This window comes from Polyodon spathula, chromosome 7, assembly GCF_017654505.1.
Source record: "Polyodon spathula isolate WHYD16114869_AA chromosome 7, ASM1765450v1, whole genome shotgun sequence".
Lineage (NCBI taxonomy): Eukaryota > Metazoa > Chordata > Actinopteri > Acipenseriformes > Polyodontidae > Polyodon > Polyodon spathula.
In genome coordinates this window covers 12,191,400-12,206,125 of record NC_054540.1, presented here as the reverse complement: position 1 = coordinate 12,206,125, position 14,726 = coordinate 12,191,400, and the positions used below count along the sequence as shown (strand labels likewise).

Sequence of the window (14,726 nt, the reverse complement as noted above, 5' to 3'; positions counted from 1 at the left end):
GTTTTATAATTATCTTTATCACAGATGGAATAACTGGTATTATTAACTGACACAATAGAAATCAAAAACTGGATTATCAGGTTGTGTTTGGAAAGAGTACTTTTCAGTCCTTTTTTTCACACATTATGCCTTTTGGTAGTCCTCAATAATCTGCTTGTTTATAAAAAAATGTTGAAAGAAGTAATGTGAAGGCCTTCTGAGGAGAACCCCTGCAGAAAAAGCTAACAGGAGATGTAATATAAAGGTCTATGCAAACAGTATAGCAATAAAGGAGAGGATGTTGGCGCATTTTGGCTGCCGCTTCTCCACCAGGTTTTTAATCTTTCTAATTATTTTTTATATTTAATGTTTGATATTTTTATTTTTGTCTTTTTATTTGTGTTCTTATGTACAGCGCTTTATGATGACTTGGCACTGGCAGGAAGAACCATACATTGTGGGTAGGTGTTGAGCTGACTTTGTACTGTATTAACTGTTTCACCTGACAAGCACAATTGGGAACTGGCAACGGCAGAGTAGACTTACTGCAGCTCGATAGACAAACAATGGCTTCACAAGAATGTAACGCATGTAACATTAAACTGACTGGGTGTTTTCTAACTGGGACATTAGAAGAGTGCAGTTCTAGGACGACAAAAGTGGTAAAACAGGAAAACCTCATACATGTGAAAATGACACACAATGCAATATAGATGACAGCATTACATATGACTGAACGTTGTTACATTATCAGAGAGCACTTGCTCTATGTCTTGAATGTCATAAAACTAGTAATGTTTTAACATAGTCTTGCTCATGTCATTTCTTATGATATTTACGCATATTACCACTTCAGGATCACAGGGTCCACTCATGGTTTTATGCTTTTGGAACTGAAACCGTTTCAGTGTACCATATCCACAGTATAAAACAAGTGGTTGCATAACTGTGTTGGGTTGCATTAATGGACCTGCTTGTTTTAAACAGCCATACACATCTTTGTTATTCTTATTCACAAAAGTCTTGTTTTGATATATCAAAAACCAGTCATCAAATCAAAACCCCTTTACACCTGGAATCACTTGATGGGGGGATGCCTTTCACCTCTGCTGGCCCCGCCCTCCTATTACTATGGGAGGTCAGCAGGTCATGTGATCTTTGGTACAGTATCTGGAAATACGCAAAAGAAGCCTGGCAACTAGGATTCCACTAGCATAGATAAAGTGGATTCTGATGCAGAGCAAAATGATAAAAATCCAATACTGGATCAACAGAACTCAAGGTTAAGATATACCTAAGTAACTATATGTACTAAAGCGAATGTAATCATACATGTGTGTCATGTAGACAATATTAATAAAGGCTATATGTTATTAGAATATTCAGTAGCCTACATTATTTATTAAAAGGTTCAGTCAATCCTCATACTGCGCTTCAGTTCCCTTTGTCAACGTATTCTCCCCTAATGTATCCAGGTACTGTCTGAGAGGCGGGCATTCAAATCAGTGATCATATGACCATTTCATCCTTGACTCTTCAGGTATTTAATATCAGATAGGAGCATTTGAATGTCATGTGGTTCAGTGCTGGCATCTGTCCAAGGAGGAGGTGTAAAAACAAGGAAGAGAAGGAGCGTTCAACCCTTTACTGGCTCTCTCCATGACTGGGAATACTGAGGATTACCTGTTTGGTTGTGCAGAAGAGTTTTCTTTTTTTTCCCTCTTTTTTTCTACACTGTTGTTTGATTTTGTTTTGCCATGATTTACCAGCATGTAGGTGTTTCCTTTGATAATAGGACAGTATTATCAGATAATAAGGTAAAACTACTTGACTGTGATTCTACACAATTAAGGAAGTATGTATTACAGTCCTAGTCTTGAAAGTTAATGCGACAAAACAAGAATAATTTGATTAATTTGTTTAATTTAGTACGTAACTCAGGAATAAAAATTGTTATTGTAATTCAATATAGCCCTTGGTAGACAAGAATCGCAAATCTATGTTAGCTTTTTACAAAAAATATTAGAATGTATGTCATACCTGTCAACATTGAGTTTCCAAAATATGGGAGCATTTGTAAACTGAAATCTCATACCTGTCAAGTTTTTTGAAAATACTACTGGTCCACCACCCCCCCCCCCACCCCCCACAAAATCCTGATACCCTATGGGATATAAGACGGGGGGGAGGGGGGGAGGGGGGGGTAGTGCAGGTGCGTGACTAAGTATGTGAACTTGCCTCGCCCACTGAGTGGATGCCTGCCACAGCACTGCCCTGGGTCCTAAACCCCGGTATGTACAGATGGGGACTGCAATAATCACACACAGGCCATGAGGGTGTTTACAAAATCCCAGAAATACATATTCTTTAACTTTCAGATGCACACTTTGGCGATTATCTACATATCCTCTTTATCGCTAAGGTAAGCCATTGTTCTGAACCTTCTGTTATTCTTCAGAGAACACCATGTAACAAAGGGAATTATAGAGCAGATTTTAATAAGTATAACACCCCTTTCAGTTATCTATAGACAGAGATCAATGGAGTGACCATTAATGCAGACACTGCAATTAGGTCTTGGCATATGGAGAAATCTCTATATGATGCCATTTCTTGAACTTAGATCTATTCAACAGACTTTTTCCTAAAGAATTAAGACAATGTTGAAACTGAAGACCTTATAGTTAGTTCCTTAGTTTATTTATATTATTACAGGGTCCCATTTTATTGTGCTGAAAATATTTTAGTGCTTGACTTGATTTATTTAGAACATGCAAATATTTCAAATGCATAATTATGAGTAAACTGCGACATCCGGGCACCTTTGCTGTAGGTTACATACAGTCTGATTGCAGCTAGACGATTGCACTCTAATGCATGTAGTGAGGTAACTGAGAAGCAGCATTAGCTTTGCATCTATTCTATACCATTATCTATGAAATATCTGCAACTACAGATTGCAGTATAAAATGCAAACTAAGAATCAAAAGAAACAGAACAAACTTGGGACCAGTCTTAAGAAAACAGATTTTAAAACCTTAAGATGTAGAGCTGTATTACACCCCACAGGGGATGAATGCCTGGCAACGGGTATAGTGGAGGCAATCGTCTGTACGTCTGTCTATACGTCATGTGTTATGCTTTTGTTTTCTCATATCTGTAAACCTACTGTTGGGATCAAGCTGTCTGTACATCCGTCCGTCTGCCTGTCACACTTCCATTTTTACACGTGTCTCGGGAACATAAGAAGTTATTCCACATATTGTAAATCAGTCATGTTATGTGACTAGTAATAATGTATTTGACCCATATTTCTCTTTGTCTTAAGCCACTGGCATCATTCTATGTAAACAATTTTGCTGACAAAATCTAATTCAGTCATAAAATAAATATTTACAAGTCAGGATTTGAATGAGTTTAAGGAGGATGAAACTAACCTGCCTTTTCTTTTTTTATTTACAGAAGAAAAATGTCTGTGGATATTTAAATATGCATGGACCATGTAATAGTTTGAAGGTCTTAAATACAATTGTAACAGCAAAAGAGCTATGTGTAAATTCATTGATCTGTTTATTTCTCCCTGTAATCCATGTTAACAAGCAAATATTTTCCTTTTGTTTTCATTGACAGCTTGATAGGAAGTGGTTCTGTAATTGTTGTTTCTGTGATCAAGAAGAGATATCTTGATGAACAGGTAGGCTGTTAAGATGAAAAAGCTGTAGAAAATGCTAGTGTGTAACAGGACCATCATATTTCAGTCATTGCTGTGTCACGTGACCCCCGTGTTTGTGTCTGTACTCTGTGGCTAAGCTCATGGTAAAATGTGGAATGAATCACACAGCTGTGCAATCTGACTCTTGTTTACATTAGTTACATTAGTTTTACATGTTTACAACAACTTTTGCCACCCAGAATGCATAATGGTTTTTCTAGAGTTTTTATGTCTGTGATCCTACTATACTTTTCTAGATTTTGGAAATGTGTCCCCAAAGCGTGGAACGCCTGGAGGGGGTCGGCGACTGCCAGCTTGGTACTATTTACTATTTATCATTCCATGGGTCACAATTTGTCAAATTCAATGAACAAATTGAAGAATCGTCAGCTTACTGAGAGAAATATGCTTTTCCTGTAATCCAATTGCAAATTCTTATCGCATAACAGGTATCCAAAAAATATATAAAATAAATGCCAACCAGGGAAAGAGCAGAGAGCCACTTCAGTGTTTCCCCATGATTGTCAAAATATAAATGACAAGATTACAGTATAAAGTCGAGACATACACAGCTTCAGACTTTCACTAATAAAAGCCTTGAAACCTCAGCAGCAAGCCGAGGTTTCCATGCAACTCAATCAGTAATGCCTGAGATTGTGCTCCTTGAGTTACAACTTTAGCCGAGCATATTACCAGATCTCTTTTGTGTGAGGGGACCTTAATGGAAACATTTAATTACATTTAAATTATAAAGATTTAAAAAAAAAATTAAATTTGAAACGTTTCTGTAATATCATTCTAAAACCTTACAAAGTTGTTGTAAACACCCTTTTTAATGCAATGGGCATTGTTTCATTAATGGTACAGTGCTAATGATGTGTGGTATGTGAAATATTAGCATAGCCCCACCTTAACTATCATTAAACAACACCCAGAGGCGTGACAAAGTTTGTTATAAATCCATGTCTAAATATAAAAAAGACAAGTGTTTTCTTTTTTTTTTTTCTGGAATCATAGGGTTACTTCTGTGTCGTAGCGTACTCCCCCGATTCTTGCTGTAAACACAGCTATTGTAAAGTTTGGAAAGATGCAATGCCACTGCCTGTGTTATCTCTGCTCTGTGGGTTAATATTCAGTCTGTAGTGCTGTCAATACAGTTACATGGGCTCAGGGCAGCAATGACTGGAATGAATTGCATCTCACCTGAAGCAGCTGCAGGAAATCCCCAGGAGGAAAAAGCACCTGAACCTGCAGTGTGATTCTAAAGAGTATGCTTCTGGTATGGAGTAAGACGTGTTATTATCCTAAAGGAAAGCATGCACTTTGCTCTCACTTTGATGCACATGTCTGTTTTTTTGTACTGATAAGCCACTCTGCAAAGGAGAAAGTTTATATTTCTGTATGCATTAGGTGAGTTTTTTTGCTTTTGTTCAAAACTGTATTACAGTAAAATATTACAGTATGCAAAACCCAATGTGCTATACTGTATAACCTTATCTATAATTTAATGACCAGGGCAGGTGAAAGTTCAAACGCACTAACAGAGTCCACTTTCCAGTCAGTACTCATCTTATCACATGCTGTGTCGTTCTGCTTTGTGAAAACTCTGGTAAGGTAAAGTCATCCTCTGCCAGCAAGTAGAAACTTTCTTTTTACCCAGCGTTGTCGACCGAGATACATTTGTTACTGTATATTAACTAGATGCAGACAGAGATTGTTAGCTATAAAAATGAGTGACCTCTGGGGTTTATTTCTGCAGGCCCGACCCCTGTTCCAGCTGGCTTTGGCTGACTTCTTGGCAGCTGCTGCCCTGCTTGCTACAAGTACAATTGAAATACTTCCATCTAAACTCCTTGCATTATGCAGGTTTTGCCCATATGGAATCGCACTGGCAATGGTGAGTACAAAATAAAAAGTAAGAAGAGAAAACATGTTTTCCTAATCTGAAAAAAGGTTGAGTCAATGGGCTGTGGAACTGAAGCCGAACGTATTTAGGTAAATGACCTAGCACTGCATTGTTATAATGGGCCAGAGTGTGTCTGGTGAAAATGTGTGCATTTTGGAATTCACAATAGGATAGTTAAGTTAGTGGGGTTGTAGATCACAATAAACAGGTATTGGGGGCTGGGTGACCCTGTGTGGATCAAGTACCACATAACGACAACTGCTGCTAAATTAACCTAAATGATCATATAGCAGTTCTCTCTGCATATTGTTGCTACTGTATTTTCCAACAATAACTGCTTCTACAAAATATGTATTCCATGATAAACGATATTGATAACAATTTTAAAAGAACTTATTGGCTATTACACAATAGCAGGTCTTTTTTTTTTTTTTTTACCAGAGTGGACTGATTTGTATCAATGACAAACACAGAGCCCCCTGGTGGCCAGTGCTGAAATGGTTACTGGCTACACGTGCAAGTTTAGCGACCAGTGATTCCAGGTTTTGTGTAATTCACCTTTGAATGGTCTGAGCTCGTGTCCCATAGCAGCTGGTCTTTGCATATGTGAAATGTGTGTAGAGAATTTGCTTTGGTGTCTACAGTTAATGTTACTGTGTAAGGTCTGACAGTATTATAAAACTACATTTTTCTTCTACAGTCCTTTTACTGTACCATATTCCTGCTAGTTATGGTTTACGCTTACGAAGCCAAACAAGCAGTTCAAGGGTGGAGGGAAGCATCAGACCCAGACTCACAGGTAAGATGGCCTGGTAGGACGAGGCAAGACACTATTGCTCAGACATTATGTTTTCTTTATTATTATTATTATTGCTATGCAAAGGTATATTTTGCTATACTGTCCCAAATAATTTAATTGCTCGATTGCTTGTCAAACTTTATTGAGGATCTTTTTTTTTCCCAGCTGTGGAATTCTGTTTAACTAGTATATAGGACTGTAGCACGCTAGATGCACTTCGGATCAGTCCAGTGCTGTCAAGTAATTTACAACAAGCTCCCTTACTGCCCTCAGTTAAAAGAACCGCTTATATATATAAATAAATAACTTCTTACATACTGTTGTGGATATCTCATGTTTACCTTTTTACTAATCTTTTTAAAGGAAAACAAGGAAAATGAGCCTGAGCCTATGAGAAGGCTTGATTGTAATGTGCAACCAGTCAGTCAATAAGATAGACACAGTTATGTTTTTCTTTCTTTATCCAGCAAGAAAATCATTGCCCAAGGAAAAAGAAGACTCTTTATTTATTATATTTTCTTGCATGGTAAGTTGTTCTATATAGTCAGCACTCGAATATCCGTTACCCAGATACACGCGTTTTACCGCCCTTGTATTAAGAATAAAATCAATCCCCATTATATTGATGTAACAAAGGAATGCACTTACCCGTCACGTACAGTTTCAGACTGTTTTTTAATACAAAGCCCATCTCTTCAATGTTGCTGCGTACTTGTTTATCTGTCACAGCCCTCTTCATCCAGTTTCACTGACGAAAATGCAGCAAAAACAAAACGAGTGAGACAATCTAGGGTAATGTAACTGTTAATCATTAAACAGTTTTAGATACTGTGATGCATTAAAAAAAAAAAAAACATGTGTTTTCATGTGTATTTTCATGTACAAGTGAACTGTGACATTAAGGCCTTATCGAGCACTATATTCTGCATTTAAATCTTTTGCTAAATTGCATTGTCTTTTACATTTTACGCAGTTCTGTGTGCATGGATAACATTTAGATTTAATTTTGATGTTGGTTCGTTAATGGGGAATTTTACATACTGCTACAATATGTACCTGATTTAAAACTATGTGTTGTATTACAGTTCATGAGTCCAGTCGTTTCTTTTGGCAAGTTATAGTTTCAGAATCATATCGTTCTGAATTAAAGTACTTCTGTTGAAAATATACTGTCCCAACAAAACCAATACAGCACATCTAAATGGAAGCCTACTTATTTTAAAACACAGTCCTTTCATGTATTTTTGACATTGTAACTTTTATGTGTTCCCTGAAAAAACGTACAAGAGTGAAATGAAATAATCAGATATGTGTCACACTCGTCTAACCGTCACTGAACTCACGATGTTATAGTGTCGGATATGTGAGTGCTGACTGTAGTACATTTTTGGATTTTCTAATAATGCACTTTTACAAAAGTAGGGATATAATTGCCATAAATGGAGACCTTTTGCAAGTGTGTATACTTTTACTAGGAATTAGTATGTTTTTTAAATTGCCATTATTTTATTCAGTATTGCTGTAGCTTCATGCTGTACACTGATTGCCCTCCCTGGATGAACATTTTGTTTTAAACGTCAGGGTTTGTACTTTTTACAGGTCTCTTCCAGCACTGGGCTTTCTCGCTAAAGTGATCACCATTCTGAATTCTGCAACCGAAATCACCCCAAGCAACCCGAATGTTACTAATTGTTTCTATTGCTCCAGGTAATTAGGCTCTGTATTTCTACAAAAACACAGGACCACATTTCTAAAGCATTTTCTCCAGTCTAATTTTCAAAACTAGAACCAAGCGAGTGAGTCATGTCATTGACAGTTCCTCTGAAGTTGTTTCTTTTACATTATGCAACAAAATGTAAACTTAAAAAAAAAAAAAGGAGGCAATCTAGCCATAGTATTACAATTCAACAGTACATGAGGGAGGGAGAGCCACCCTTACAAACCTTTACAGCAGATTCGATCAGAGATTTCCTTTAACCTGATTGGTCAATATGGGGTCTTTTCCTAGTAAACGACCTTGGATGTTTCCCTTCAACTATTTCAATCTATGTTCCAAATCAATCCATCGATAAATATGTACCAGTAGATATTCCTTATTCTAACTGACCTATTTCTGCTTGATGAAAGAAAACCTCGCCCTCTCAGTGTTGTCTTTCAAATCATATAGACTAATGGCTGTTTCCTTGGTGTCCTGTACAGTCAATGTATCTTAATCCTTTGATCACATGACTCCTTATTCTATGCTTCCCATTGGCTGATGGGTGATTTACATCCTGCTGCTCACTTACATCATGGTTTGTTTCTTTCAAGATCTTGAATGTACCTGATAGACTAGTTCAGACCGTTATCTTCTCTTACCTCAGGTTACTAAATATTCCTTTAGAACTCCTTGCCCTTCCTAGCTTATAGGCCACTTTGAAATAAATATATGTGTTTTTATAAATATCATTATTGGATACTGAAACCATAAATCCACAAATAATTCTGTAATTTTTCTTTACAGTTGTATTTTGGTGCTTATTCATAATGATGTCTGCGGGGTGAGTTTTTTTGTCTGCCTGTCAGTGTGTGACCAAGTTAACCTGTGAAAGTTTTAGAGTATAAACAAAGGAAGCCATAATGTATTTTCAAACACTTTTTTGCACTTAAAATGCCCTGCAGCTTGATAAGAGCATTTCCATTTTTACAGCCGCAAGACACATTGAAAGAAGACCTAATAAAAATCCTGTTCTTCTTGTATGTACTGGTGGTGTTGACCTCCTGCACAGTAAGTCATTTATCTGAATGTATTGTGTTTGTTAACAGAATGTAGGGTCACAGGAATATTACAAGAAAAAACTATTCAACTGGGACAGCAGAGTTTAGGAATTATTTTACATTTCTTTGTAACAATAACTCCTCAAGGTACCATCATGCAATGGTACATACTGTAGATTAAACTAAATTACACTTTTTTTTTTTTATCAGCAACCTGATTTTTTCCTTGTAGGTTTGGTTTTGTTAAATTTGTTTGGTTCCCATTGTTAGGTGTGGTGGTTACAGTTTTGCTAGTTATTATTATTATTATTATTATTATTATTAGTAGTAGTAGTAGTAGTAGTAGTAGTAGTATATTGAATAATTTATTTTGCAAAAATAAATGTAGTGTAATTACTGTATTACAGTACCGCGTCGCATATCCGGCTCCCTGTGGACTGGGGTATAGACGGATATGTGAAAAAGTCGGATTTGCAAACACCTATAGAAAATTACACTTACACATGCATAAATAGGTTAGTGAACAAAAACAACACCCAAACTGCTTTAAACACGGGGAAATTCATTGCTTTAAAAGTTTGCAAACGTAAACGACATTCATTAGGCTACAATACACAGTGTTGTTATGCGGTTTACTATAAGCCATCTCCACGTAAAGCTTTAAAAAAAAAAAAAAAAAAAAAGAAAAGAAAACTAACGGTAAATGTACAGTAACCTGCAACTGATGGCTTCTTTCTTAACTCTAGAAGTCCCTGCCTCCCTGGTTGTACTTGCTTAATATCTCTGTCATGGTACTTTGTGCTCTTTCTTGATATTGTCATTCTTGATTGATAAGCAGCTCGGTTTGAATATTGCTTCGGCTAAACAAACGGCCGGTAAGCATTGTGTTTATGAAGCTGGCTTTGTTAAATTCAAATGCACTTAAAAGCTACAAAAAAGAGTAAATCACAAAGCTTTCTCAACTGGTATATTGAAAGTTCACTGCTGCACACAGCTGACGGACACATACACACAGCCCGTCTCTGAACGCACCAAAAGGCTGATTACTGCGACGTTTTCTTTCGTAGCACTTACTGGCAATGCCATTACTCTCGTAGCCTAATTTTAATATTTAATTATGTATTTATTTATTTAGCGAGGCGGTTAATTGACCGGGCGGTTATGAGACGGTCAGATGTATGTGATGTTCCACTGTATTTCACATTTTAGATTTTTGCTAAACATTCATTATACATTTTGCTTAACATGACAGTAACATAGCATGCCACTTAGTAGTTGCATTACACACTGTGTTCCCTCCTCCAGGTTCTGTACTGTAAAGTGAAGCAGTGGTGCCGGAGACAGCAGGAGGAATGTTTACTCCCTGTAGAAGGAGACGGGTTTAGCAGCAGAAATATCCGGGGCATTTACGTGACTGTTCGATCCATCTTGCTTGTATTTTTAATCTGCTGGACGCCAGGTTTGTGTCATTCCTTGAAATTTTAAAATGAACTAATTGTTAGATTTCCTGTGTCATTTGCTGTGATTGAAACACCCTGACTTTTTTTTTTTATTATTTCCAATAGCTTTTATACTGGTCTTAGTGGGCTTGTTATTACACGATGTTAGTCCACAAAGCCTGCACTTCCTTTATATTTTACAGGTTTTACAGGTAAGAGTTTTTTTTTTATTATTATTTTTTAACTCAGTGAGCCCATAATCATAGGTAGAGAAGGCGTAATTAAATTGATAGAATTTAAGGAATATGCAAATCCTGATTTGCCAGCAAAATAATAATGCCTATTTTTTAATGTCATATACTCAACGGTAATGTTTTTTTTTTTTTTAACTGTTGCAGGCATCCACTATGCCTCTTCAGGGCTTTCTGGACAGTTTAGTCTATGGATGGTTCCGACGTAACTTCCGTGAAGTTGCGCTGGGAGAGAGAGTAGGTCTGCTGGCATATGTGCATTCTAGAGCGTTCTATGATGAATCACTTGCCACCTAAATACTCTGAAACAAGTGAAACGCAAACCCCCAGACAACCACAGCAGCCGCTGGTGAAAATCACGTCCTACTGCCATTCCCTTCCTCAGAAAAAGTTTAAAGATGAAACGGTGTACAGCACACGGTCAGCACAATTATGTATTCATTATTTGTGTGTGTTTTCCTTTTAAGCTTATGTGTTGTTGATTTTAAATATAAAAGCAACAGATTGTGTTTGTAAATGTTTTTATGCCTTTGTTTTGGTGTTCTCTGACAGCACTGATAGAGTGCAGTACACAGGGACACAATAACTCCACAAAATGAAAACCTGGGTGATGTCTTAGTTAGTGTGCATTAAAATATTAACCCTTTGTTGCCCAGTGTCCAATATATTTGACATTGAGAGAATAGGCATTAAATAGGTATGGGGCATACCCAGGGCAGTACAGGGTTAAAATAAAACAAGCAAAGAACAAAAAGAAAAATCACAATGAAGAGAGCCAGTGAATAAAAAATAAGGAACCAGTTGCCTTTTATCACCTATAAAAGTGTATCATAGTAAAAGCATAACAAAGTATAATAAAACATAGTAAAAGCATGGTAAAGCATAGGTCAGCATTGTAAAGCCCATGACAAACTATGGTAAAGGCATGGTATACTGTAAAATTATCATGCAAACTTTAGTGGATATGACTCCTATAATCTGTTTTGACATTTATAATAACATCATTTAATAACACACAATGATATAACTATATCATTAACCTTTTATTATTCTTATTCTTATTCTTATTATGAACAGTCAAATTGTGAAGCAGACATATGGTATAAATAGCTACTCAGAATTTTAATCTACACTACATCAAAATGAGTATCATCATGTAATGACTGTTTAGTTATGTCTACAAAAAAGGCAATGTGGAAATAATAATAATAATAATAATAATAATAATAATAATAATAATAATAATAATAATAATAATAATAAACCACCCCGATGAGCACTTAATGCAGCATGACTTATTAGATTAATTTGGCTTTATGATTCTTGACTGCAGCAAACTCCTAACACACCAGAGGGCTTTGAAGATATACATCATTGCCATCTGAATAGCTGGGATATTTGATGCACTCTGATTTGTTTTTCTTTTAAATAAAGTCTAATGAAAGCTGTGAGACAAGCACTGTCACAACATACAGTGAAATAATAATAACAATAATAATAATAATAATAATGCATACCCATTCAGCTGGTGAAATTCACAGCACAGGGAATAATCTTACTTTCTTACTTTCAAACAGAGGACCTGTATTTTTGTGTTTTAAAACTGTACATATATTATTTTTCTACAGTGGCTATTTGAATGTAAAATAATGTCACAATTACACTGCAAGAATGCAATGTAATACCATGTTATGTGTTGTATGTACTGTATTTATTTTGTTTTGCAATTGCACTGGACCTAACATTCCTTGGGTGTAAAACCTAAATTACACGGCTAAAAAGGAGTGTTTTTTGTGGCTGTTTAGGTGCCATTTACTGCATTCAGTGCTTTTAAATTCAAGGACAGTCGGCATGCAAATCCTGATACGAGCACCCTCTGCCCTTGAGTACTGGCTCTCAAGCAAATTGAGTTTTGTGATGTGGATTTACATCCACAGGAAGATTCAGAAGGGGAAAGACTTGGCTCTACACCTAATCGCACACAAGCCACACTCTTTTGTTTGTCGTTTAAGCTGAAAGTAGCAGTAACTGCTCCCACATGTGAAGGGTTCATGGATTACTTTCAATATGTACATCATGTAAAATAAAAGGCAATAAACTTGACACCTTGTGTAATAAAAAGTGAAGTCATTTTAAATATCAGAAAATAAATGTCAAACTAACAGCAGGATCATATGAACTGTAAAGACGATTGTGGAAAAGCACCTGGTATTTGTAGGAGTAGAATTTACAAAGCCAGGTCAATATGACTCAGCACTCAAAGGGCTGTCTACCCTTGATAAAACTTGTCTTTTAACATACATATTGCTCAGTTGTCTGTGAATACTGGAATGCCATTCTGTGGCTTCAAAGACGGTTAAAGTTTAGTGTTTTGATTGGGGAATGTGTCTGCCTTTTTCCTGGGATCCAGGCCAAGGTGTTATTACTTTGCAGAAGCGCAGTGGTTATTTGGGTGAAGATGCAGAATACAGAACAGAAATGTCACTTGGGAAGCTAAGCTGCTGGTGCAGAAGTTATGGAAGAAAATAAACATTAAACAAATCAGAGCGCAGCTTTGTGAACACAAAGGCATTCATGTTACATTTGCGGGAAGGTTGTTTCCTAAATCACAATGTTTTGCACTCACACCACCTGGACCTTTGCACAGTGCTTAGCAATGACACCTCAGGAGACAGCTGGTCTCCATTAGCCACTTATACTGTTCTTGTCAAAGCGCTGATCCTAAAAATGACAATCTTACAGTGGCACCATTTGAAATGGGTTTATGTTATGCTGGAAAACTCTTTCATTTGTGCTTTGAAAGTTCCATAAAGTCTCACTGCTCAAATCAACTTTACAGCTGTAGTTGCCATGTTTTGATACAATGTAACCAAAAAGATTATTTTATAAAAAAATGTACATAATGGGTGCAATAAATACTAGTTTACTGTTACCTGGTGGAAATGAAACGGAAATGTTGCTAAAGTAATAATAAACCATTCACAGCGATATTGTTTGCATACCATATCTAGAATATTTTCCTCTCCGTAGTTATCATGACACATAGTTTATTATGGTACACAATAATACACATTTTGTTTTCACTTTTAATAATATAGTATTTATACAGTGCATTATTCTGCACTATTAATGTCAGTCTGGATTAAAACTACAATATCTATGAAACGTGCCCATTTCAATCAGATCTACGTTCAATTATTCTACACTACTATACATTTAAAATTTGTTTTCACAACACTGTTAAGCTTGCAGGGAGTTCAAATCCCAGCTGAAGAAAGCTGAAATGTGCCTTTATTCTGCCCTGTCTTCCCTGATTCTAGCAACAGCTCAGCTAGATAATCTAAATGACCTTAATTACTGTGCTGGGAATGAATGAGTTGTGAAATGGTAATACATTATGCATTATGTCTTCTGATGAATGTCCACATTCCATTGATAAGGATTAACATATTTAAAAAAGGGCTGGATTTCCCTCCCCTCACTCAAAAACATCAAATGGAAAATACATACCTAAATAGGGATGGGCAATACTACTAAATGTGGATTGTTAACCTCCCATCTTCATCATTTAGACAAAACTCAACAGAATCTTATCTTGATTGCTCACCCCTCAATATGTTGTACTGTACTTGCTCTTACAACACGCAAAATTAGATTAAGTTAGTGTCAATGCTTCAAGAAAATAACTGTTATGATCTTGAAAAACAGCAGTATATCATTTTTGTGAATAAGTGGCTATGTCAAACATGTAAGGAGCATTAAATTAAACTGTATGTCACTTCTTGTTTTCGACCAGGGTATACTGTCTTTTCAGTTCGCAAAATTGCAAATAATGATCTAATCACAAACAAGAGAATCATTACAAAACAATCATATTAAAATT

The 14,726-nt window shown here is 36.3% G+C and overlaps 1 protein-coding gene across 5 annotated transcripts; it reads left to right on the top strand.

Moving 5' to 3' along the window:
* Nucleotides 1-1,599: 1,599 nt before the first annotated feature.
* Nucleotides 1,600-11,552, top strand: LOC121318170 (kappa-type opioid receptor-like). Of its 5 annotated transcripts, XM_041254565.1 has the most exons (12): nucleotides 1,600-1,796; nucleotides 2,358-2,401; nucleotides 3,610-3,673; nucleotides 5,451-5,588; nucleotides 6,298-6,396; nucleotides 6,864-6,922; nucleotides 7,996-8,103; nucleotides 8,900-8,936; nucleotides 9,086-9,163; nucleotides 10,459-10,612; nucleotides 10,719-10,804; nucleotides 10,991-11,552. In XM_041254565.1, the coding sequence occupies exons 1-12, from the start codon at nucleotides 1,737-1,739 to the stop codon at nucleotides 11,138-11,140; spliced, it is 1,077 nt and encodes a 358-aa protein (XP_041110499.1). In that variant the 5' UTR covers nucleotides 1,600-1,736; the 3' UTR covers nucleotides 11,141-11,552. The 5 variants fall into 5 exon arrangements, with proteins under 5 accessions (XP_041110499.1, XP_041110500.1, XP_041110504.1 ...); XM_041254566.1 differs by lacking the exon at nucleotides 1,600-1,796 and having other exon boundaries at nucleotides 2,367-2,401; nucleotides 3,610-4,009; XM_041254570.1 differs by lacking the exon at nucleotides 1,600-1,796 and having other exon boundaries at nucleotides 2,367-2,401; nucleotides 3,610-4,970.
* Nucleotides 11,553-14,726: the final 3,174 nt, after the last annotated feature.

Bases quoted from the DNA above. Each gene is read 5' to 3' on its own strand.
- LOC121318170 (XM_041254565.1), top strand. From the start codon at position 1,737: ATGATTTACCAGCATGTAGGTGTTTCCTTTGATAATAGGACAGTATTA. The intron at 3,674-5,450 runs GTAGGCTGTTAA...TTATTTCTGCAG, and splicing joins AGAGATATCTTGATGAACAG to GCCCGACCCCTGTTCCAGCT. The intron at 6,397-6,863 runs GTAAGATGGCCT...TTCTTTATCCAG, and splicing joins CATCAGACCCAGACTCACAG to CAAGAAAATCATTGCCCAAG.